General features: G+C 54.8%; 1 protein-coding gene across 1 annotated transcript; it reads right to left on the bottom strand.

The window, feature by feature from the left end:
• Positions 1-19,799: 19,799 nt before the first annotated feature.
• Positions 19,800-24,335, bottom strand: PCK1 (phosphoenolpyruvate carboxykinase 1; the record flags this gene model as incomplete). Its single annotated transcript, XM_079719232.1, has 9 exons — positions 19,800-20,254; positions 20,579-20,674; positions 21,061-21,192; positions 21,286-21,510; positions 22,125-22,287; positions 22,502-22,689; positions 22,813-23,016; positions 23,448-23,629; positions 24,112-24,335. The coding sequence occupies 9 exons, from the start codon at positions 24,333-24,335 to the stop codon at positions 19,800-19,802; spliced, it is 1,869 nt and encodes a 622-aa protein (XP_079575358.1).
• Between the last annotated feature and the right edge of the window lie 1,438 nt (positions 24,336-25,773).

The following is a 25,773-nucleotide window of genomic DNA, read 5'->3' as shown; positions in this document are numbered from 1 at the left end:
TCAACGATGACCTTGTACGATGACCCCTGAGCCGCCCCACCAGAGCATGTGCTCCATGGGGACAGGGCCACATCTGTCTGGTTCTCCGTTGTGTCTTCACATGTGCAAAGTTCCTGCACATGGTGGGTGCTCAATTAGTATGTGTTGGATCAGATGACATACAATGAAACCTCTTCCAGAGACAAGCATCTGTTTTCATTCTCTACTTGCCATTGCTGAGCTCCTACGTTCAGTGAACCCGTATGTCCCTCCCCAGCCTGACAGGCTTCTCCCCGGCCCATCCCCGGGCATCTTCTCCGGAGCTCAGGGAGCCGGCTGGCCAGCTGGTCCCCAAACACGGTCCTTCCCACCTCTGCTCCTTCCTCTGCCATCGGTCTGTCCTCACAGCTCTGCGCTTCGTCCCAGATTTCTGTAAGTCCTAAACACGTTCCTTTCTCCCCACCTCTCCATCTTGCACGAGCGGCCTTGGGCCATATCAAACATCGCTTTCCTGAGCATCCGAATACCACGTGCAAACGATGGAATTATTTTTCGATGCTTTTAAAAAGTGATCATCTGGTTTCTAAGTTGGTTCTGGTGTGGGGACAGCTCTGTCCTCCGACGTGGAAATGCACGGTGAGCCCACTGGTGTCCCAGCCAAAGCCCCTTTCGTACCTTAGTACTGCCGGGGTGTGGCCGTCCTTGGCGGGCTCCGTGTTTGGCTGGACAACCATTCTTTTAAAGCTTTGAATGCAACTGTGGAACACAGCTATTGATCTTTCCTTTCCTGAGTGGGGCACAGCCAGGTTCACCCCCAGTGTTCTCCACCCTGGCACCTATACCCACTCCCCAGCTGAAGCCAGAAACCCAGGGGGCATCCTTGGCTCTTCTTGCCCGCGCCCCCCACCAGCCCATCCATCTCCGGGTCTGTGGCTCAGCCCTAAATGCAGCCTGACTCTGACGCCTTCTCCCCACCCTCCTCTCTCCCCTGAAGGCTCTCCGCCCTAGGATGCAAACCCTTCTGCTGCTTCCCACCTTTCTCCCACATGGCAGCCAGAGGAAACTTTTCAAACTGCATGTCAGGTCACATCTACCCCGCTGTCTACGCTGGTGGATCTCAAAGGTGAGTGAGTGTGGGCCAGAGTCTCCTGGGGGGAGATCCTGGCCCCCCCACCCCGCCGAGTTTCTGATCCAGCAGATCAGGAGTGGGGCTCCCAAGTCAGCCTCGGTAATGAGTTCCCGAGGCCCACTGCTGCTGCTGCGGGTGCTGAGAGACCCCAGGAGGAGAACGGTGGTCGGCTCGGGGCCTTATCCTGCCTTCAGACCGAAATCAGAGCCACACGTCCACTACGCCACAGGGCAGGGTGTTAACTCACAGACCGTCTGGTGTCGAGTCCTGGCTCTGCTGCTCCCTGCGTGTCCTTGATCAAACGACTTAACTTCTCTGTGCTTCGGTTCAGTTTTCTTCTCCGCAAAATGGGAGCAATAACAGTATCTTCTTTCCAGGGCTGTTGTGAAGATTGAATGAGCTAATACTGTGTCGGGTTCTCCCAAGGGCAGACTGGAGACAAGGATGAGCGTGATCCCGGAAGCCCTGAGGGAGGGGTGGGGACAGGACACCCGGACGCAGGAGGCGGGCAGTGTAGGGGCCTGGACGGGGTGGGTTATCCCCGTGGGCAGCTTGGACCCGGCCCTCCAGGGGAGCCCTGGGAGCCAGTGCAGGACACGCCCATTGGTAACCTTGAGATCGAGGCTGTTCCCTCTGGGAGGTGAGGGAGATGGGGTGTTTATCCAACAACGGGGAGCAGCCTCGAGTTGACAGCTGCCCCCAGTGTGGGTGTGAGGCAGTGTGAACAGCCTGGCCCACAGATGGAAGAGCGACTCCAGTGGTCCCAGAAAGCCCCCTGCCCACTGAGTCATGCTCACCACTGGGAGAGAACCAGGGGCATGTGGGGACCTCCCGAAAATACCAGCAAGGCAGGCGGAGCACTGCGGAAGAGCTGGTGGAGTTCCAGCTCCTTTCCTAACTCCCCCCCATGACCTGAGCCCCATCCGAATCGCCTTCAAGGCTGGCTGGCCCGTGCCAGCCCCCCAGCCGGTTTCCTGCTCCCCTGACACTCCCAGTCCGAGAGCCCTCGCGCTGGCTGTGCCCTCTGCCCGGAGCATCATTCTCAGCTCTCACAGGCCTCTCTTCCCACTTCCTCGTGTGTCAACACCATCCCTGCTCGGGGAGCGCTTTCCTGTCTCTCCTGTAAAGCCAGCACCACCGCCCCCTCCCCGTCCCTCTCAATTCCTCCTCCCCACCCCCCACCCCCCACCCCCCGTCCCTCTCAATTCCTCCTCCCCACCACCCCCGTGTCCCTCTCAATTCCTCCTCCCCACCCCCCACCCCCGTCCCTCTCAATTCCTCCTCCCCTTTCGCTCCCAGCCTAGCACACCTACTCCAGAATCTCCTCGTCCAGTTCCCTGCTTACTGGTTCACAATCTGTCTCCCCCAACTAGCCTATTTCACCCTGGATTCCAGAAGCAGTAGTGTTTACCATCCTGTCCCCAGACTCTAGCAAACACAGAATGGCCTTCACTGAACAAGTGAATGAATGAATGAGTAGAAGTACTCGGCTGAGAGTCAGAGAACCAGCAATGTCATCTAAGGAACATGGCTTCCTGAGCTGGCGCTGCAAGGCTTGAATCCCAGCCCATTTCTCACTCCTGCATCTTCCCTCTGACCCTCGTGCTTCACTTCTCTTGTGGGACCACTAACACCCCGCTCACCTTGGCAGCTGGGAGCACTGACCTTGACAGTGTAGGTGGGACTCCTTCTAGCGGAAGGGACCCATGAGCCCCATAGGTCTGAGAACTACCTGGACAACCTGGACAGAATGAACAGCAACATCTGCTTCCTCCTCCATCCTAGGCACTCCCAAAAGCCCAGAGCGTGGGTTAGGATTCAGTGTGGTACATAGAACAAAGAAACCAAGGTAAGAGTACCTTAAATGCAACAGATTATCTACCCTCATGTAGAAGAAGCTCAGAGGAAGAACGTCTGGAGTGGGTAAGGTAACTTGCAGAAGTCAACAAAGCCCAGGTCCTTTCTGCCTTGTTGCCCCTCCATCCTCAACGCAGAGCTTCTACCTCATAGTCCAAGATGGCTGCTTGTGCTCCAGCCATCACGTCTGCATTCTAGCCATCAGTTAAAAGAAAGAGGTGAGGAAGATCTTGCTTGCTCCTAATACAAACACCTCCCAGAAATGCCACACAGAAGACTTCCACTTATAACTCATTGGCCAGCACTTGGTTGCACAAGCAAGTGCCCAGCAGTTCTGCCATTCTGTTATTCTTTGATTCATCTAGTATGTATTGATGAAACAGCAGGGGACAACATGAACAACAGCCTGCTTGCTGACTGATGGGACCCACATTCCAGAGCAGGGTGACAGAAGGGAATCAGGTCAACACACACATGAACTGGTGGCTATGGGCAAAGCCCTATGAAGAGAATGGGGAATGGGGAGAGAGGAGGTGAAAGAGAAAGAGCAGCGGGGAGGGCGGGGTGAGAACCTGCCCGAGCCGAGGGACACAGAGTGAGCCTTTCTGGGGAGGAGACATTTGGATGGAGCTACTGACCATTCCAAGAAGCAGGAGATGGCTTACATGCCTCCGCTCGGCCACGTGCCCGCTGTGCACCCCTGGGCAAGTCCCAGTACCTCTCTGAGCCTGTTTTCTCTCCTCTGCAAAGTGAACAGTAGCCACTCTCTCACTGGTTTGTGGGGTGGAATCTTACTCACACAATGGGGGTCTCCATGAAGAAACGGAGGCTTACAGAGACTGAAGAACCTGGCTCTAGACCAGTAGTTCTCAGCTGGGTGGGAGGGTGGGTTTTGCACCCCAGGGGACATGTGTCAATGTCTGGAGACGTTTCTGATGGTCACAACGGGGGAGGGGGCTGCTGCGAATGCCATCCAGTGGATGGAGGCCAGAGATGCTGCCAGAAACATCCTGCAATGCCCAGAACAGTCCCCAGGACAGAGAATCATAGACCCCAAAAGTCAACAGTGCCGAGCCTGAGAAACCCCGCCCTCTGCAGTCGCCCAGCCGGAAGGAGCAGAATCAGGGTTTAAACGCAGGGTCATTTCACCCAAAGGCCACTCTCTGTCTTCTCCAAATGCGTTTCAGAATCCCCACCCCAGACCCCTTCCGTGTCCCCCAGACAATGGGGTTCAAACGTCTTCTTCCGTACAAACGCCCACGATGACTCCGATATTCACGGAAGTTTAAGGAGAGCTCAACTTTGTGCTTATAAAGTGCCAGGCACGTAGTCGCCACCCCCATACACACCAAAATCCATTACAAATTTAAAGTACAGCTATTATTTTTACAGCATTGCTTAGAAATGGCTTGCAATCTCTAATTTGCTAAATTGATGTGTATATTGACTAAATAAATATTCGGCACGAAGCCCGAGTCCCCCCTCCACACTTATTAATCCTCAGGAAATGGAAACACAAGACACGAAATGAGCTTTTGCTCAGAGCTGCCGACAGGAATACATTATGTTGTTTTTCAAGCGTTTGGGGACTTGACGCGCTGCAGCAGGGGCGGCCGAATCGGCAGCCTCCGAGTTTTCCATGACGCACTTGTCTGCCAGCAGACGTGACTGTGCTGCTGAGGCTCCTTCTCGGACTTTGAGAGTCTAGGACAAGAAACCTTTATCTCCATGGGGGAAATCTGGGGTGACTGCCTTTTGGGGGAGTTGATTTGAGGGGTTGATGGATGGCACTGATAACAGTAAACAGAAATCACAGCTGATGCAGGATCCTCCAGAGATAACCTGGGGACAGTTTCTTTTCTTTCTTTTTTTTTTTTTTTTTTTTGGTGTTTGTTTATTTGTTTTGGCCACACCGAGAAACATGCAGAACTTCCCCAACCAGGGACGGAACCTGTGCCCTCTGCATTGGAAGTGCGCAGTCTTAACCACGGGACCGCCAGGGATGTCCCAGTTCCCTTTCTTTAAGGACTAAGGCTGTTAGGGCTCTCAGCTCTGGGGAGACAAGACAGAGCTAACTGGGGCGGGGCAATTTCCGTGGACAAAGCTTGCTTTGAGTTTCCCCACTCCTGGAGGCTCTCATCCGGGGTGTTGATGAGTCCTGGGAGCTGGCCTTATACCAGGGTGACCAGGGTGGGCCCAGACATGTGGGGATGAGCCTGGGGGTGGAGGAGGTCTTTCATGTATTAACATGTAAAGGTTCCCAATCCATAGCACATTCACCTATGGTGCTGGCTGATACCAGTGAAGCAATACAGCCCAGAGTTAGGAGAGAAGTTCACCTCATGAGAATTGGGAGGTGGGGAAATGGCCTCCAGAGAGAAAAGGCGAGAGTTTTCCTTTTGCCCTACTGGGAGGCCGTGAATCCCAAGGGGGAAGCATTTCATCAAGTCTAGTCTCTGCCCAAAGCCAGCCAGACTGCTCAGGTCTCCTCCCCAAGGAAAGCCAGATTCCATGGGCTAGAGACAGAGGGGGGCGTGGGCACCATGGAGACCTCAGTTTCCTGGTCTGTCAGATGGGGTTGCTCATGATGGCACCACCCGCAGTGACCTTGCCCGCAGCAAGCAAGCTCCCCGCTGCAGAAGACGGTGGCGACTTCTCCCTGGACACATGTTTACTGGCAGATGGGGCTGGCAGATGGGGGGCAGCAGGGGCCTCTCTGCAGCCTCTGTACCCTCAGGGCTGCCCCCCATCCCCGCCCCGAGTGAGCCTGTGGGACCCCAGGATGGGGCAGCTACAGAGGACGCAGGGGTGAGAGAGGAGAAAACACAGACGTCTCCAAGGGAGGCCCCTCGTCCCTACCATTCTCCAGGCTGAAGGAGCAGCCAATGAAAAGGCCCTGGGTGGGACTGGACCTGCTTAACAGGTGGGACAGTGGCCTGAGATGTTGCCCTCCTGTAGAACCAGCAGAGACTTTGTGGATTAAACAAAGGGGAGTCCCACGCCAGATGCCACCACACACCTAGGGGAGGTGATAGAAACGGCAGACCACACCGAGTGCTGGCCAGGGTGCCGAGGCAGTGCTCGGACCGCTCGTCCACTTGGAAGTCTGCTTGATGGTTCCTTAAAAAGTTAACTGTGCATCCGCTCTACCCAAGAGAAAGTGCCCAGAAAGACCAGGTCAGGCGTTCACAGCAGCCTTATCCTAAACAGGCAGAACCAGAAACAGACCAGGCGGCCATGCCGAGGGGAATGGCTCAACCAGCTGTGGTCATCGCTTCCAGCAGAGAAGAACCACACAGCTGAGTGGAAGGGTGACCTGCTGGTAGTACAGCCCCTTGAGGATGCTGGGCAAAACAGGCAGAACACAGAACGGCACACAGAGGATGAAGCCAGGTCCACCCCGGTCTCTGTCTACCACGGATGAGGCAAACCCTGTCTCTAGTGATAGAAGGATCAGTGGTTCCCTGGGGCTTGGGGAGGTGGGGATTAATAGGAAAGGGCACTAGGGAACTTTTGGGGGTGAAGATGGAATGTTCTAGATCTTGATCCGGGTGGCGGTTACACCCAGGGGTCCAAACTCATCCCACTTCCCACTTAAGACTGGGTTTTGCTGCATGTAAAACATGCTTGAGTGAAAAGTATCCATGAAACGGGGCCTGCAGTTGGGTTTGGGGTCCATGACCCCCCTCCTCTCTCTTTCAAGCTGCCCAAGTTTCCCAGACGGAAGCAGAAGTTCTGTGCAGGTGGAAAGTGCCTCATTCCGTCACCGAGGGCTCCTGAGGCCACCGCGCCTGCCTTCCTGCTTCCATCGTGTTATTGCCAGAGCCCGAGAATTGCTCCCGAGGCGGAATCTTGAATATTCATCTGATTTACGGCCTGCCGCCGCTGACAGCTTTATGCATCCGCCCACCAATACCTGCAGCCGGTCATCAATCTTCCCCCGAGATTGTGCTTCTGCCAGTAACTCATGAACTACAGAGGCCCCCGGCGGCCCTCCCGCCTCCCTCCCCTCGCGTGGCGCATCGTGATGGGAGAGGGACCTGACCAGAAGTCAAAACACTGCTGCTGTCTTGCCGCGGCAGCTCGGGCGACCTTGGATGACTCTCTCAGCCTGTCTGCAGCGAGGAAGGGAAACTCAGGTGCCCTCTCATCAGCCCCATCCCAGCTCCCAGCCTCAGTTTCCCCACCTGCAGAGACAGACAGGGGCTGGGCATCACCTCTGTCTCCTCACCTGGGAGGGGGCAGACAGGCTGAGGCAGGTGGGTGGGTGAGCTCAGGGGAATGCAGGATGCTTGCTATTATTTGACTTGGAGATGCTCACAGAACAGGAGAGGTGGTGGTCCTCACAGCAAACTCCCCTCGTTTTTCTCGTAAACAGACTGGGACTCAAGGCAGCGTTTCCCTCCAGGACTTTCGGGGGGCTCCAGGTGGGACACCCAGCCCCTGTCCATAGGGAGTAGATGTGATGATTTTTTTCCAGGAAGGAGCAAAGGTCACAGGCTTAGCCCTGGTTCAGGAAGCAGCCCCCAGGTGTTTGCAGAGCTGGCTCCTGGTCGGGACTCCTGGCCATGAAGCTGCTACCCAATGCCTCAGCCAGTCTGGCTCACCCGGGACACCCAGCACCTGCCATGGGGATAACACTCGGCCAATGTTCCCGGGGTTGAGCGAAACTTCGCCAAACAGTAAGACACTAGTCATATCTGCAAAAGCGTTGGAATGAACCCGCGCCTGGCTCCATCCTGGTCCTCAGATGGCTGCGAGGCAGAGTGGTGGACACAGCCCCCCCGACCCAGACACACCAGGGTTCAAAGCCGTTCTGCCCCTCCGCATCCGGGGACCTTGGTAAGTTGCCTGGCACCAGCCCCCCAGCCCCGAAAGCTGGACATTGGGGTCATGGTTCCCTCAGAGGGTTGGCTAGGGGCTCGGAGAAGCCACCTGTGGCCAGTGCGTCCACTGTCCTCCCGACACCTGGCAGCGTGCTGGGCACCCTGCTCCTCAGTGGGTCACTCAACAAACACTCGTTTCCCTTTGGATCCCAAAAAGCTCGTGATATCTGTGCCCGAGGACACACCGCGGGCGCCCCTCCCCAAGTGCCAGCTCCCAGCAGTCTCTGTGATGAGGCCACCTCTCTGGGGGCTGTGACCTGCTGCCCACAGAGGACCGCCAGCCCTTCCAGTGCCCTGCTGGGGTCTCCCCAAGACTTGGGTTCTCCGGGCTTCTGTTTAGTCCCACATCGAGGTGGCGGAGGGTTAACTAAGAGGGACCGGGAGCCCCCAGCACAGTGCTGGGCTGGGGGGCCGCTTGACAAGCGTGCCCTCCCCTCCCCCTTCCTCTGCTCTGGACCAGAACCCCCCTCTCCGTGTGTCAAGAGTCAGGTGGTTGAGGAGTCCACCAAGTACCAAACTGTTTCTGGAGACGGAGTACCTTGGAAGGAGGGAAGGAGGGAAAAAGGGAGGCAGAAGCCAAAGCTGAGGGTACCAGTTTGCCTACTGGGCATTCCCTGAAAGGGGGCAAAGCTCACTGGGGGAAAGGTCTCAGCTACTGGGAACACTTCCCAGGGGACTTGGCATCAGCTGCTAAGGTTTCTGACCCCTGGACTTTTCACCTTGGCACCAGCTGCCTGACCACGCTGGCAGTATTGACCCTGCGGGAAGGGAAATGGCCAGAAATGGGGGGCAAGTGTGTGTATGCCCACCGCCTGGGCAAGGGGTCAGAGCCAGGACAGCTGGACCCGGGACCCTGAGAGCCTCTGGCCCCTGAGGCTTTGGATGTAGTTTTTGTCCTGATGCCTTCATCCTCTCTGTCCCCATCCTCCTTCAAGTCCTGCTCTTAGGGCTGAAACACAGGTGGATGGATGATGCCACACCCACAGCCCCCCTCTCTGGGGATTTGCTCCCAGGGTGGAGAGAAAGGTTAAAATCCAACTCCCACCCTTGTTAGCCATAAGAACTCTTCTAGTGCCTCATCTATAGAATGGGGATAATGATAACTCCCAAGCCTCAGCACCGAGCAGAGGATCGAAAGGAAGAATGCCTGGCAAGTGCCTGGCACGCTGTACGCGCTCAGTATGGAGAAGCTATTGTTATGGGACCACGAGTGCTCAGTAAATGTTTACTAACTAGATGGGTGGGTGGATGAGAGGATGAATGAATGGATGGGTGAGATGGATGGATGGATGGATGGATGGATGGATGGATGGATGGGTGAGATGGATGGATGGATGGATGGATGGATGGATGGATGGGTGAATGTATAAGCAAGTGGACCCCTAGATAGGTAAATAGAGGTAGATGGATAGGAGAGTGGATATGCACTCATTCACTATCCAGCCTTGCATCCATCCATCCATCCATCCATATATCCATGCATTTATCCATCCAACTCTGTGTGTGTGTGTGTGTGTGTGTGTGTGGTGGTGGTGGTGAGGGAGGCCTAGGTGAACAGAAAGTGGATGGACAGGTAGACAGATAGATGGATAGGTAGATGAATAAATACAAGGGCGGATGGCTGGCTTGATGGGAGGATGGATGTTCCGATGGAACATTAGATGAATGAACAGATGGAGAGAGAGATGAATGGGCAGGTGAATTGCTGGATGGCTGGGACCACAGACGAAACCCTAAATGGCCTCCCTGCGGAAGGTGGAGGTAACAATTACTTCAGCTCCTGGCTGGCACCACACACATGGACACAGCCACAGGGGCCGGAACACTGCAGCCTTCACAATCTGCTCATTAACTGACTCATGAAGCTTTTCACCTATTCGATGCCAACAGGGGAGCAGCATGACATTTCAGATTTCCTTTCAGCAATCGCTTGCTTGGCCTTTCACAGAACACAGCACGCAGCTGTTCGCTGGCTTGCATTCTCTTCCAGAGGTGCCTTCAAGCCCCCAGGCTGGTAATGGGTCCAGCTTCCCCAGGGCCAAGGGGGGGTGCCCTAAAATGTTGGGGGCCCCTTCTCCCCAGCTGCCTTGCCATATCCTCTTCTGCAGCAGTACCACCAATCACCTTAATTACCCTTCAGTTAGGGGCTTTAATTTATAACGTGAAGTATCGGAGAAGGAGTTTCCCTGGCAACCAAGTTTTTAAACCCAAGATCCTCCGGGTTTTAAAAAAGCCCCTTGGCGTCTAATTCCCCCCCTGAAAATTAGCTTGGAACTTTTCAGATGCTGAAATTTTTAGCATAACAGCAGGCTAGCACTTGTGTCAGAAACAATAAAAGATGTAGATTCCTCCCCTGCCAGAGGCAAGACCCTGGAACGTTGCTCAGTTTCTTCTGCCACTTTCTTCTTGGTGGAAAAGCAGGGACTGCAAAGGCCATTACGAAATGCCCACAGAGGTGTCATTTTCGGAGCTTTAGGCAGCCAGGCTCCTGAGAGCAGCCTGTTTTCTAGCTCAGGTTGTTCCAAATCCCTGTTGAGTTCCGCCATGAGTGGTGGATGGAGAGGCCCCCGCCCCGGGTGCGGCTGGGTGGCGTGGGGCTGCACTCACTGACAACCTGGGCCCATCTCCCCAGGTTGAGAAGGACCGTGCCCAGCAGCACCTCCAAAGGGGACGGTGCGCGACTGCAGAGTCTACCCTTGGTTCAGGTTTCTCTCACTGGATGCTCCCCATCACCAGCAGGCTTCCTATCTCCCTGTGCCAACAAACTGAACCCCAGCTGGTGCCACGGCCTGGATTTCTGTGGTATGCACCGGCATGGGGGCCTGCTCTTCCTTTCCCACCCTCCACTACCCACACCCTTCACTTTGCCCGAAGCCGCACTCCATCCATCCAACCTCCAGCCGCCTACACAGCATCCCCCGCCCTCTTCACCCTCCACTGGTCCGCAAACACCCTCCACGCTCCGTCCGCCCTGATCCTGGCTCACGTCCCTTGCTCCACCTGGAATTCCTTTGCTTTGCCCTGTAGACCTTGGCTTCCCGAGTCTGACAGCGGTTTCTGAACACTGTTCAAAGGCTGCTCCCTCTCAACAGCCTTCCCGACCCCCCTCCCCTGTTCTCTGAACCTTTGTAGCAACCTGTCTCCGCCTCGGAGAACACTCAGCTCTTCAGCTCTGTCCAGCTGAGCAGTTAGTGTGTCCTGGAGGCACAACTTATAGGGGAAAATCAGGCCGGGCTGCTTCAGATTCTGGCTCTCCCAGCTTGGTAGCTGTGTGACCTTGGTGAGAAGACAGAGGGTGGCTTGGGGGGGGAATGTAGAGTTCACGGCTGATTGACCCCGTGGAGGTTAGATGAGCACCTGCGTGAACGGTCCATTGGATGGGTGTGTGGATGGAAGATGTGTGGAGACAGAGACGGAGGATACAGGAGTGGATAATTAAATGGAAGGGAGGGAGGGAGGGAGGGAGGGAGGGCATCCAGCTGTCCAGACAGAATGACAAAGTCTGGGGGGTGGACCAGGAGGCTGATCACCCAGAAATTCTGAACGGGAGAAGAAAGTGAACCTGTAAATTCCTCTCCACAGAAAATAATGCTCCTGATAACTTGAGGCTTGAAGTTTTCCAGTGACCCTGGGAAAAGGACAAGGCCTCCTGCGGGACGAATTCATCAGGAAGGACAGTCCTGATCCGCTCATCTAAGCGCTTGGGCCGACTCTAAGTGCCGGGCAGTCAGAGGGCGTTCAATAACTATTCATGGGAAGGTGACGGGTTGATCTTGGAGACCTGCCATTCGAGGGAGGCACGGCTGGCTGGCGACAGCACTGGTGTGTCACCCGTCAGCGCCCGTTCCCTCACTCTCAGCAGCAGGAAAAGTTGGTCCTGTTGCAACCAGCCCAGACCCCAGGGTTCAGGCGTTGCCCCCGCGCTTGTGCAGTGACTGTAACCCACGCGTCAGAGGGGCCCTGGGGCACATGCCTCCTGACGAGAACCAACATGCGTGGTTCCAGGAGAATGAACCTCTGACTGTCTGGGTTCAGTCATGAAGGACCCGAGGTTGCATCAGATCAGTTCAAGGCCACTAGAGTTATAACCTGTTCTCAGGGGTCGGTCTGTCTGTGAAGCCAGGAAGACCCTGTAGATAAAGGGCCACCCCGTGGAGTTGTCGGTGGGCAGGGGCAGTGGGGTCGAGTGCCAGCAGGCCTCTCCCATACCTAGTAAGGACCTCTTTTCCAGGGAGGATAAACCTCGATAGATGTTCATCACAGATGCACTCAGAGGCCCAGGAATGTGCAGACACCTGTTTGCCCACCGAGGCTTCATCCCAGCCTGCAAGGTCTGTTCTGACTTGGGACAGTCTTGCAGACTCTCGCCTGGGCGCCTGGGACAAAGTCACACTGCACAACCCCAGGGGGGGCCCTTCGCATTGGCCAGGAGGGAGGGTGGTGGGTTTCAGTGTGCTCCATTGTTGGAGGGGGTCTTCGGGCCTCTGGTCCCGAGTAGAGCATCTGAAAAACAAACAAAACTTCCTAACAGAAGTCACTGAGCTTTGTGTTGTTCATAAAACTGTCTCCTTACTTCTTCCCTCAGACTCCCTCCCCACTAGGAAATAAAGAAAGCGGTGTGGGGGGGCTGGAGGGGGACAAATTCACTTCTGCCTTATCTCTAAAGTGTTTAGCTAAGTGCCAGGCTCATAATAAGAGCTCAATAAATAACCATTATTAGGAGAGGAAGAGATGGAGGAAATCGGACAGGTCAGAATTTAATTCCGCTGCGCAGATTTATTGTGTTTCTGCCCAAAAGGAAAAAGAGAGAAAGATTATCTCAACTTCCCCCATCTCCTTCTCTCTCCCAGGCTGACTTTGCAGCAGGCCGTGTCCTCTTGTCACCTTTTGCCTGCAGCCTGTTGAAAAAAATAAAAGGAAGCAGCTAGTCTGGCACGCTTGGCTGGGCCCCTACCTCTCCAGCCCACAGCGCCCTCCGACTTTATGTTTAATTTCCCTGGGTCGAGAGGAAGCAATCTGATGATCCGAGTTAATTCAAAATGTAAATTTCATCTCCTATCGGCTAACGGCTCTGAGCTCCGCTTTACATAACGGGGAGCAGCTGCCACATGAGTCACCCGGGCCTCTGGCTCCCTGGTCTCTGATCTTAATGGTGATGAAGCCCTAGCCCAGGCTTCAGACGGCTGAAGCCTCCGTGCCCACTGAGGCCAGACCGGAGTTGACCTTGGAGGGCAGAGTGTTGTATTAACTGGGGGGGACCATGGGACAGGGGGATAATGTCAACCCCAGCGGCTCTGCTCAGTCCAGGATGCCCCAACTGGGCCAAACCAGTCTCCTGGAGTGCCCACTCACCCACATTCAAGAGCCTCAGCCCTGGCAGAGAATTTCACCACGAGCCAGGGGTCCCCACTGGGTACAGGGAGCTGTCTTCACCCAGATCCGAAAAGTAGCCTCGAACCCTCCAGGGTCTGGCACTTAAGTGACAGCCAGGGTCTTCCAGATGCTGGCTCTCCTGTGGCTGATATGGTCCCGAAACTGCCCCTGGGCCCCAGAGTGTGTCCCCTCCCTCGCCAGCAGATGCTAAGGGCTGAATACCCCACCGTCTAAGCTTCGTGCCCTGAAGACAAAACCAGCAGCAGGATGTCAGTTTCTGTCTCTCCTCTGTGGCCTGCGGGGGAGCCAGGCTTTGAGCCAGGATGGAGGGGCCAGGGGACTGGGGGTGCGCCCATGAGTTTGAGCCTCCTGTTCCCCACTGTCTTCCCTGGGTCCTGGCATTGGAAGAATGGAGCAACACGTGAGGGGCAGTGGGATAGACAGGGAGCGGGGGGCGCCCAGGGGTGGGATTGCAGGCATGCTGCATGAGCTCAGGAGAACTATTCGTGGGTAGAACGTGCCTTCCTGTCCATGAAGTCACGCTCTCCACCTTGTCCATCTCCCCACACCTGGACCTGGGCTCACTCAATCCCACTTCTAAGGGTCCCGCCAAAAAGGCCCACGGCTCTGACATCAGGGTAGGCTTGGAGGGGGAGAGACTTCCCCGGGGCAAGGCTGGGGAAACCGAGGCTCGGGGAGAAAGCTGCCGCCTGGCTGCCCAGGATCCTCGTTTCCTAGCCTGGAGTCCATTCCACAGGCTTCTGCTACCAGGGAGGGGAGAGGGCCCTCCTGCCGTGGCTGGAGCCTCTGGGTCCCGGGCACCTGCGCCTCGACCCTCCCCTGTGAGGTGACGTGAACCCTCTCTTCCCCTGTGCAAATTTCCTGATCCACTGTCAGAGCTGGGTTGGGGCCCATGGCCTCCTGACTCTGGGATTTTTCCCTCTGCTGAAGACCCCTGGACACCTGGAGTCTGAGGTCTCAGCTCTGCCACCTGCTGGTCTCCATGACTTCTGCAGGCTTCTGGCCTGTTCCTCCTCTACCCGGGGCAGAGATGATTTTTCCAGTGCTCAGGATCACTGGAAGAGGGTCACAGGTCGGGCATTAAATGGCATTGAACCCCATAATGAATAAGTCCGTCCCTTTGCCATTGTCTCTGAGTCTTCCTGATGCTCTCCGGGGAGCATCCCAGTGAGCTGCCTCTGCCCTGCCGCCTCCCTCTTCCCCTCATCTCCCTTTTTTTTTTTTTTTTTTTTTTTTTTTTTTTTTGCAGTACGCGGGCCTCTCACTGCTGTGGCCTCTCCCGTTGCGGAGCACAGGCTCCGGACGCGCAGGCTCAGCGGCCATGGCTCACGGGCCCAGCCGCTCCGCGGCATGTGGGATCCTCCCGGACCGGGGCACGAACCCGTGTCCCCTGCATCGGCAGGCGGACTCTCAACCACTGCGCCACCAGGGAAGCCCTCATCTCCCTTTTTGACAAGGTGAACGCAGCCCTCCAACCCAGAGCCTTTGGCAGACAACCGGTTTCTAATGCAAGTGAGGAAAGACTTTTGTTTTTATTGTATTTATTCTTTTTTCACATCACTCAATGGAGCTTTAATTCACATGCCATAAAATTCACCCACTTAACGACATACAATTTAGTGGCTTTGAATACATTCACAGGATTGTTCAACCTTCACCACAATCTAATTTTAGAACATTTTCATCAGCCCCAAAAGAAACTCTGCACCCATTAGCAATCTCTCCCTAATGCCTCTGACCCCTGACCCCCAGAAACCACAAATGTACTTTCTATCTCTGTGGATTTGTCTATTCTGGACATTTCATATCGCTGGGACCACACAGTGCATGTGTCTTTTGTGGCAGGCTTCTTCCACTTAGGGTTGTATTTCTGTGGTTACCGTAGTGAGGAATGCTGCGTTTAATTAATGATTGAGATGCAACCTTTTCTTCTTCATTCAATCTAGTACGTTTCCCCCATTTCAGTGTACTGATTGTTTGCTCAAGTGACCAGTTACCCAGGGAAGGTGGGATGTGCCTTAGAACGTTTGGAACACACAGTGCAAATGCCGTCTGAGAGGCGGGGTCCCTTTGCTGTTGGTTCTCTGATTTGGGGAATTTTCCTCTCCCTCCTCTCTCCAGCAGCCACCAAGCCCCTTCCTCCAACCTCCCTGACTTTTCTCAAAACCCTCATTGCTCGGAGGAAAGACAGGGACCAGGGCAAAGTCTCTGCAAACAAGCAGTTCCTCCCTCTATTCAGCAAATGCAGAGGGACAGCTGTGGTCTCAATTTCTCCCCAGTCATTCTGTCTGGAAGCAGCATCTACATCGAGTTTAATTATGCAGTTAAAGTCATTTTCCTGGGCTGAACAAATATTCACAGCATATTTTGCTGAAAATTTCTTCGCCTGGAGAAAGGTTCTGCCTTTGGGGCTGGCGTGTCTGGTGTGCATTCACACATTGACAGACCCCGCTACCAGGGGGCCGCCTGGCGCCGAGCAGGTGGCAGACAAGCAAACCCCCGGGAACGAGCATCAGCGTGAAGATGTGGCAGGTGTCAGCCAGGCACGTGTGCTCTGGGCCCCGCCCCGGATGTGACTGTGGACCAGTGACGTCTGTTGTTTCTCCGTAGCAGCCCTGAATCCCGGCTCTGTGGCATCAAAGAAACCTCTGGGCTCTGGGGTGGAGGGGGGAGTGCAGACGGTAGAGAGAACATCGTGCGTGGGAGCAGCTCTGTAATAATCAGAACTGCAGCCACCCTGCCTGCGTCACTGTCCTTGTCACCTGTGCTGTGGTTCCGGGAGGTGATACTTAACAATAACAAGAGCCCGTGTGGAGCATCTCCCAAGGGTCCCACTCTGTTCAGCTTTCTGTGCAAGAAGACTCAAGGAAAACGTCAGAAAAGCAGGAAAAAGTCACATTGTTAATATTACTCCCTCTGAAACTTGTCTCCATCTCAGGGCCCCGGTTTTCCCCCTGGAGGAAGCTTGATCTCAGTCCATTGCAGGGAGGTCAGAGGACTCAGGGTTTTCTCAGTTAGAGGGTTTCCTCTCCACCGGCCAAGCTCCATGGTTGGCAGCAAAGTTCTGAGCTGGGGGATTTGTGTAGCCTCAAAGCATCGAGGCGGGGCTAGGACAGGAGTGAAGTTCAAAATATTTAAAAACCAGTGGGAACAATGACCACCCGGAGGGGATCCTGAGCCCGGATTTGGGAGCCCCTCAGCTGTGTGCGGAGGTCTGGGGGTCCTGAGGGAAGACTTGGGATGGGTGAGCCAGGGGCGGTCGGAGTGCTGGGGCAGCAGCTCTCCATCCGCCTGCGTGGGGTGATTTCAGCTTCTCACCTCCAACCCCGCCATATCGCATGTCAGCCCTGATTGGAGTGGAGGCCATTTTACAGTTGAGGAAACCGAGGCTCAGAGTTTTGTGCAGTCCCCTGAGGGTACACTGCTATGAAGAGGTAGAGTGGGAACTCACATCCAGACCCTCTGGGCCCCAGGACCTTTGCTGCGTTGGGCTATTTCATCTTCTACTCCTTGGACGCCAGCAGAGGTATTATTGTCGCGGCACAGATCAGGGCGTCATGTCAGGTAGCACTGCTGGCCAAAGGCAGAGCTGGGATGTGTCCAAGGTCACCAGTATTTCCTACCCCTGAGGAAAGGAAGGAGGGCAGGAGGGAGGGATGAGACAGCCAGCCCTTTCCCATAGATGATGGAACCCGGTCCCTTGTTGCTGCAACTGCTGGCGTGAGGACAAAGGAGAGGTCACCGCTCTGGCAGGGAAGCAGGTCCGGGAGCCTCCAGGGCCCCTGCCTGTGGCCGTAAAGCTCGGGAAGGAACATGCTGTGTCCCACCCGGAGGGGCGAGAGCAGGGGCAGCCTGGGGGCTCTGGGCTAGGGTGGGCCAAAGGAGAGAGGGCCCTGCAATTCCCGACTCCCAGAGCCCCCGGCCCCGCCCCCTCACCTGCCCCGCTCCCCTGGATTCTCCCCCAGAACCTCGGGTGAACATAGGGACAGGTTTGTTGTCCTGGTTCAATACGTGCTATGTACCTACTGTGTTCTGGTCTTTAACCCAGACCCCAGCAGGGAACGCATGGAGGTCAGGGGGCAACTCCTACACTGGATCCCAGTAGAGAACGTCAGTCCCTGTGTTGATTTGGACTCATGTGTACTGTGGGGAGGGCTGACCAGGACCTGGGAGGCTGAGTTTTCATTCTCACCCCCATCCCACCCTGACCAATGGGCCACTCTCAGGGCCTCAGCCTGACCACCTGCAAACGGCCTTGGCCTTACCTGCCTTCCTGCCTTGCTCGGGCTCAGGCACAACACTATAATGTCAGCCATCAAGGTCATAGTGTCCTGATGATTGTGGCCACAGGGCCCAGCACAGAAACTAGGACTTGGAGGTGGAACACAGTGGGCACGGTTTTCGGAAACTGACTTAGGCACCAATGGCGAGTGCTGAGTCCTTTTGGTTCCCTGAAAACTCTTATTCTGTTTAAGGCACCTCCTCCAGGCTGTCCTCCAGGCTTCCTGGGCCAGGTGGCAACATGGTCATATAAGAGTCTGCTGGCTGGGTGAGCGATGCTGTGCACTGGGAATTCTGAGATGGCTGGCTTTGCTCGAAAAGGGGTGAAGCCTACCGGGGGCCTAGAGCAGGAAGCCGGGGCCAGGGGCATGCATTTTAAAAATGGTGCCCACGCTCTATCCTGGAAGTGCCTCTCAGGGGTCCAAGGAACTGCCTCAGGGGGTGGAAAAAAGGAAGCCAGGGGGCCTGGGTCCCGACACCTGCCCAGCCTCCTGTTGTGTCTCCCTTAGCTGCTGGGTTTCTGAGTCAGAGCACATGTCAAGCGGGTGTTCTGCAGCCAAAAGGAAAAACAAGTCTGAAAGCCACTGATTTAAATTAATACAGCAGATAGCGTTTAATTGAGTTAAATGGTTTTTCCCCTCAGTGGTTTTGCTATCAGAGCTTGACACTTTGTGGGCAGAGCCCCGTCAGCTCTCAACGCCTTAAAGGAGAAGGAAACTCTGGCTGCTGTTTCCCAGCCCCGACGGACCCATCTAACCTCGGTTTCCCCACCTATAAAATAGGGGGGATCTCGGCTTGACCTTCCACATGGTGCCTGCAAGGCACAGAGGACTTTTGGGGAACCAGCGAGCCTGTGAGCTGTGGCAGCGAGCAAAGCCAAGGCGTCCTGACCCCCCTGAGAACACGCACGGCTGGGGTGTGCTGAGTGGGAGAGCCGGCCCAGAAAGCAGAACGGCAACCAGAGAAGGCCCTGTGTATCCACAGAATGTGCAGGCCCCGTCCAGTGTGTGGTTCGTTTGGATTGCCCGGAGGACCCAATAAACAAACATCGGGAACAGAGGGACCAGCGGAGGGCTGGAGGCAGCCCATTGTGAGCCCACCAATGGCACGACACTCTGTATACAGAAGGCGCTCCATTAATGCCTGGAGAGCCCTTTTGCTGTTTCTTCTGAAGGACATTTTTCTCTCTACTCTCTTCCTCTATGGATGACAGTGGAGACAAGCATTGCTCAAAAAAAGTATTTATTGACAAAAACCTGTGAAGTTAGCCACGATATAATTCTTGTGGAAAGCCGAGCCCCCAGACCCAAAGTTTTGTCAAAAAGCACATTTTAAATGCTCCTGTTCCAGTTACACAGGATCCACCATTTAAAGGTTTGTGGAATTGTTCAAGGACACTAACTAGTAGCTTCTAGGCACTAACCAGTGGTTAACTCAGAAAATCCAAAGTGTGGCACCGTGTCACCTCTGGGTGACATTCTCTCTGCTCACACCTCCCCACCTGGCTCTGTCCTGCCCCCTCCAACCCCACCTAACCCCTCCGTCAGGGGGGTCCTGCCCGTCCTGTGTTCTTTGCAGGGAATTCCATCACAAAGGGCTTCATCAGAGTTCGCTGTTTTTGGTGGTTCAAATAAGAAAAATAAAGCAAACAAATCCATCTTTTCTATAAAAGTTTATTTTGTGATTTTTTTTCCAAGAAGTGTTAAGGGAATATGTTGAAATTATGTAGAGGTGAGGAACTACGGTGTATAAAAATAATTTAAACACACATATTAATAACAAAGCAACATCGCTTTCTAGCAACAACTAGTAGGTAATCTTGCCCAGGATTTTTCCAGAGTTATTAAATGTGCTTTAGACAACAGTACACAGACACACACACACACATACACATATATACAGCTCAAGTATCTTCTTCTGTGCATTCCGGCTAACTGATACAGCTAAAGAGAAAGAACAAAAAAGACTCTGAGTCTGAGCGTCCCTATGTTGAACAAAGGTGCATTGCATAGTGAACTTTGCAGCCTGCTGAGATTTCCCTCCACAGCCTCATTAGTGACTAGCCTTATTCTGCTGTGGTCTTATCAGAAAAATTAAGGGGTGTCTTTCGATCGGCCGGTGGGTGCGGTCATTGTGGTGCTGCAGGCAGTGAGAACTCAGGAAGCCCCATCCCTCCCTCTCTCTCTCTCTCTCTCTCTCTCTCTCTCTCTCTCTCTCTCTCGCTTGCACTGTATGGACTGGAGGCAGAGGACCAGGTGAGGTCTGGGGTGTGATTACATCTGGCTGATTCTTTGCTTCAGGGCCAGGATCTCGCTCTCGATCTCTTTGGGGAGGTCGGCGTTCACCTGCTCCTCCAGGTACTTCTGGATGTCTTCCACCTCCTCCTCCCAGAACTCCTTGGAGATGTGGAAGAGCTCCTTCACGTTGACGTCCCCCAGGCCCCGGAGGTCCAGGGCATCCTCGTCGGGGATGTAGCCGATGGGCGTGAGCTGGGCGCCCCCTTCCCCGCCGACGCGGGTGAACATCCACTCCAGCACCCTGGAGTTCTCGCCGAAGCCCGGCCAGAGGAACCTGCCGGCCTTGTCCTTCCGGAACCAGTTGACGTGGAAGATCTTCGGCAGCTTGGCCCCGGGGCGCTGGGCCATGCCGAGCCAGTGCGCCAGGTACTGGCCGAAGTTGTAGCCAAAGAAGGGCCGCATGGCGAAGGGGTCGTGCATGATGACTTTGCCTGTTAACAGGTAAACGATGCCTCAGAGGACGCTGTCGGCACATTTACTGTTGACATGGCCACTTGGCTTTCTCTACCTGTCTACACAGAGAGAGACACAGGGAGACAGAGACAGAGAGGCAACACAGAGAGAGACACAGAGACAGAGACAGAGAAACAGAGCCAGAGAGAGACAGAGACATGCAGAGACAGAGAGGCACAGAGAGAGAGAGAGAGACACAGAGGCAAAGAGGCATAGAGAGACACAGAGACAGAGAGAGAGAGGCACAGAGACAAAGCAGTCCATCTCCCCTCTCGGCGGCTCCAGATGCTGGCCGGACTCACCCTTGTGTTCCGCCGCTGCCGTGGCCTCCGATCTCATGGCCGCACCCACAAACACACCATGCTGCCAGCTGAGAGCCTCATAGACCAGAGGGACGCCTTTAGCAGGAGAAAGAAACGTTCTTTTCAGGCCTTGACAGCCAGACCCCTCGGCCGGCGATGCCGTCTCACAAATGGAAGGACGCAGCTGCGTGTTGTCTTTCTAACTGAGCTAATTCTGCATCCCCAGAGCTAAGGGCAGATGCCGCCACGTCAGGTTACGGCAGGAGGCCACGCAGCCAAAGTCAATCTGGGGGCGGCATCACAGGACCAAGGATCCAGAAGTCCTAGGTGGCCATAGAGTACGTTCTACGCTGGAGCATGCTCATTACCCTGCCGTTTTGGAAAGGAAGCTCTGCATCCCTGACACCCTCCGACAAGGTCACGGCAAAGGGGAGAGTGGGCCACGTCCTCCGGTCCCCAGCCCGAATGCAGGGGAGCCTCACCAACAGGTCGGCGCCCTCCGAAGATGATGGCCTCGATGGGCACGCCGTCCGGAGACTCCCAGTCAGGGTCAATGATGGGGCACTGGCTGGCAGGGGTGCAGAACCGCGAGTTGGGGTGGGCACAAGGCTCCCCTACAGCAGCAAGAGAGGAGAGACCCTGAGCGTCTGGCCCGACACACACGCCCGTGGGCTGGGGCCCCGGGCCTCCCGGGGTGGGGGACTTACCATCCTTGGGGTCCCACTCCTTGCCCTTCCAGGAAATGAGCTTGACGCCCGAGGCCAGTGGCTGGTCAATGCCTTCCCAGTAAACGCCCCCATCGCTGGTCTCGGCCACGTTGGTGAAGATGGTATTCTTCTGGATGGTCTTGATGGCATTGGGGTTTGTCTTCACAGAGGTTCCAGGAGCGACACCAAAAAACCCGTTCTCTGGGTTGATGGCCCGCAAGTTACCTGGAAAGTTATAAACCAGGTAGTAGAAGTAAATACCAAGCAAAGCATAACGTATATTCTTATATCTTGCCAGGCTAATTTCTGTACCAAGTTCTCAAGTCTTTTATTTTTATCCTCCTCCCTAGAATCTATTTCTCTTTTCTCATCCCAGCATTATCAGTCAACTCTGACTCTTTCTTCCTCACCAGTTTCCCACCAAGCTATTTCTTTTTTTAGTCTTTATTGAATTTGTTACAATATTGCTTCTGATTTATATTTTGGGTTTTTGGCCCGAAGGCATATGGGATCTTGGCTCTCCAACCAGGGAACGAACCTATACCCCTTGCACTGGAATGTGAAGTCTTAACCATTGGACCGCCAGGGAAGTCCCCCACCAAGCTATTTTAATCAATTTATTATACAAACAAACAGCAATATAGAGTCCCATTTCAATCCAGATTTGATATGAGATTAAAGAATGCTGATGGAATACATATGTCTAAGCTTTTGCAAGAACTGAAATAACTGAATTAAAAACCAAACACTGTGGATTTAAGAGAATTGTTACTTTCTGAAAGCCAAAACTTCACTTAGGTTCAATTATTATCATCAACACTTGGGCCTAAAAGAGTCACCTTGTTGGTCAAATTTCATCCAGGCGATGTCATCCCCCACACACTCTACTTTCCACCCTGGGAGGGTGGGGTTCATCATGGCCAGGTTGGTCTTCCCGCAGGCGCTGGGAAAGGCAGCCGCGAAGTACTTCTTCTGGCCCTTGGGGTTGGTTATGCCCAGAATCTGTTGGAGGCAATATTTCTCCTTAAGCACTTCCTTCCTTTCTGCCCCAGAGGTCCATGCTTTAGTCTAGGAGGGCGTCTCCATCATCACTCCTGATGGAATTCCTAGACCTGTCCTTGGAGCATTGTGGGAACTCTAAAGCGGTAGGGGTTCACCACTTCCCCTGCCCTGCCCGACCCTCCACAGCGCGCATTTAGAATTTCCTGCATCTTACCAGCATGTGCTCTGCCAGCCACCCCTCCTCCTTGGCCAGCCGGCTGGCCATCCTGAGAGCAAAGCACTTCTTCCCAAGGAGCGAGTTCCCGCCGTACCCGCTCCCGAAGGAGATGATTTCTCTGCGGTCGGGCAGGTGGGCGATGAGTGTCATCTCCGGGTTGCAGGCCCAGTTGTTAACCAAAGGCTCTGCACGGGAGGACACGCCCACATCAGTGTGCACTGTCCCCGCCTGGGTTTAAGCTGAAGCTTGTTTTTTGCTTTTTTTTTTTTTTCCAGTTCTAGCTTTTGATTTTGAAACAATATGCTTACTCTTTAAAGGCAAAGGGCACCCCACGGAATGGAGGCACTTGACAAACTCCCCGTCCCCCAGCGCTTCCAGGACGGGCGTGCCCATCCGCGTCATGATGCGCATGCTGGTCACCACGTAGGGCGAGTCTGTCAGCTCAATGCCGATCTTGGAGAGAGGCGAGCCCAGGGGCCCCATGCTGAACGGGATGACGTACATGGTGCGACCTGCGGGGCCGGTGGGTGGGAAGCGGTGAGAAACGACCCCGGACTCACAAACAACCACCACTGTTTCCCTTGGTGGACCCTTCTCAAGATTCCCCCTCTGACAACATCACGCCTTGCTTGCCACCAGTGCCCCCGATTTAGCAGAGTCCACTGAAAAGTGGCCAGAACCCTAAAATCAAAGAGTTTTCATAAATGTGCAGTTGGGCTCCACCAAGCTATCTTAAATCCACATGTGTAGACATCGTTTTCCTGGTCGTATAAGACAGTCTATGAAACCAGAACGGAGATGTACATTTTCAACACACGGCCAATGTCACATGTGGAATGTGAGGCTCTCCAGGGCCGTGGGAGTTTCTATGACAAGCGACATTAGGACAGACGCAATCATAAAAGGTTTGCTGATATTTTGCTCAAATAAACGTTCCACTCACCTTTCATGCACCCTGGAAATCGGGCGTTGAACGCTTTCTCAAAATCCTCCTCAGACATCCAGCGGCCCAGCTGGCTGAGGCCGGTGTGGGGGATGGGCACCGTGTCTCTTTGCTGTCGAGTAATGATGACCGTCTTGCTTTCAATTCTGGCCACATCCCTGGGGTCAGTGAGAGCCAACCAGCTGCAAAAAGCAAAAATACACAGGTGAGGATTGGAGAGGAAGGGCTGCTGTTCTGCATGGCATCTGCGCCCTGGACGCCCTCAGCCCCGCGCCATTCAGGAAGGGACCAGTTATTCATCATCACGTTCTTCCTACACCTGGCCGGTGCCCAGCACGCTAGCGATGCTCCGTCAGCGTCAGGGAGACACACACTAGACCAGGAGCTAGTCTGTTAGGACAGGGACTGTCCGACCTTCCTTTGGCTCGGGGACCTAGTTTGCAGAGAGCGTTCGCGTGCGTCCCCTCTTTGACGACTTGGGCTGCTCTGCGAACGTCATAAAATTAAGTTGCTGTGGTTCTGGCTCTTTTCCTAAGCTTTTCAAGAGTCTGCAAACCACACAGCCCCGCCCCCGGCCCTGCCCAAGGCCCTCCTCCACCTCACCCCCACCTTCACCCTGGGCGGCGCAGAAGGCGCCAACGCCGGGGCCCGAGGGTGTGCTCACCAGTTGTCATACTTCCTCAGCCTCTTGATCACACCCTCCTCCTCCATGTGGCCCAGCAGCTGCTGGTTCTCATCCTCGGAGCCGTCGCAGATGTGGATCTGGTCGGGCCAGCACAGCTTGGCGTTGCTTTCCACGAACTCTCTCACGGCCTGGGGCAGGCTGTCCAGGGTGCCCTGGACGACTTTGGCTGAGTAGCTGAGGCCGTCTGAGAGCTGGGGAGGCATCTCTGCGGGGCTGGGCTGAGGGGCACGGGCGCCAAGGTTCCTGCCATAGAAAAAGCACAGGCTTCCTGAACAAAAACAACCACGGATGCCCCCCAACTCCACACGCCTTGCCCGGGTTGCACCTCGCCAGATAGTCGGGGCTGAGAGGAAAATAGAAAGCCAGTTCCTGTTAGCACTGCAGTTTGTGAGAGACGTAAACGAACAGCCCTACCTACCTTTCTTCTCTTTGGACGATCCGGATCAGAGACCCAAAGGTCTCTTTCAAGGCTCTTCCCGCGGGTAAGTGTTCGTTCCCAGTGGGAAGGCCCTGTCTGGTGTTTGGGGGCAGAACTTCCTGGCTTTAAATTCCATGAAGGACAGAGGTCCAGCCCCTCAGCCACACCCAGGGAGGCTCATCTCTGACGTCAGGGGCTGGTCTTTGGATCACGGCCACGGTCAGTTATGCTTTGGACCGGCCCACTACAATAAACCCCAGGGAGATAATCATTGAACAGATAGTTGTTAATGAGTGCTGGAGGCCTCCGGCCCCTGGCCCAGCCATAGCAAAGCCTTACACAACTTCTGATTGACGAAACTCTGACCCAGTCCCCTGCTGATGCAAAACACAGGCCCTCCCTCTGACAGGCAGGTGCGACAGAGCATCGGCTGGGGGCACCTCGGGGCTTTTGGCAGCACGTCTTGTGTACGGAGCGCTGCCGGTTGGCAGAACGAGACAGTGGTGAGGTGTCACCCCACAGTCAAAGGCCAATGGGAAGAACACCCCCAAATGCAATGGGACGGCGTGCAGCTATTGGCCATTGTCTGACGTAATTAGGGGCGATTAACCTTATAGAGTGTCCACGGTGTGCCCCCTGCCCTCACTCCAAATAGAAAGAAACTCCATGAGGGCAGGGGTTTCTGCCTATTTTGTTCCTTTTTTGTATGCACAGTTCCTGGCACACGGTAGGCGCTGAATGAATAAATGCAGAGCATTGTTGTAAGTGCTTTGTATCGACTTAACTCCTTGTCACCCTCTGAGGTGGAGCCCACGAAAAGTCTGTGTACAGACAAGGACACCGAGGCACAGGGGGCCCAGCGGCTACTCCCCAATCCGGGGCTGGTGGGTGGCAGGGGGAGGGTTGGAACAGGAGCCGCTGGGCTCCGGAGCGGCACACCGGACTGCCCCTTGTGAGGAACATTTGCCCCTTCTGGAACCTTCCATGTATTGTCCGAGGAGTTCCAGGCTGGGTGCAGTTATTTCTGGAGTCAACTAAACACTTTTTGTTGCCCTTGCAAATCTTAGCGTCCGGGGAGTGGAGGGGGCTGGTTTTGCTAGATTACACTTGAGCAATGAGACCTTTATAACAGCTGCAAAGAATCTGCTTTGCAAGCCGTCGGAACGTCAGTCGAATTTAATGAGCTATGGAGCTGCTGGCCAGTGTCGAGAGCACTAGGTGAG

The sequence above is a fragment of the Hyperoodon ampullatus genome (genome assembly GCF_949752795.1).
Source record: "Hyperoodon ampullatus genome assembly, chromosome: 14".
In the NCBI taxonomy this organism is placed as follows: Eukaryota; Metazoa; Chordata; class Mammalia; order Artiodactyla; family Ziphiidae; genus Hyperoodon; species Hyperoodon ampullatus.
Note: the sequence above shows the minus strand (reverse complement) of the source record. Positions and strands in the feature narration are given on the sequence as shown.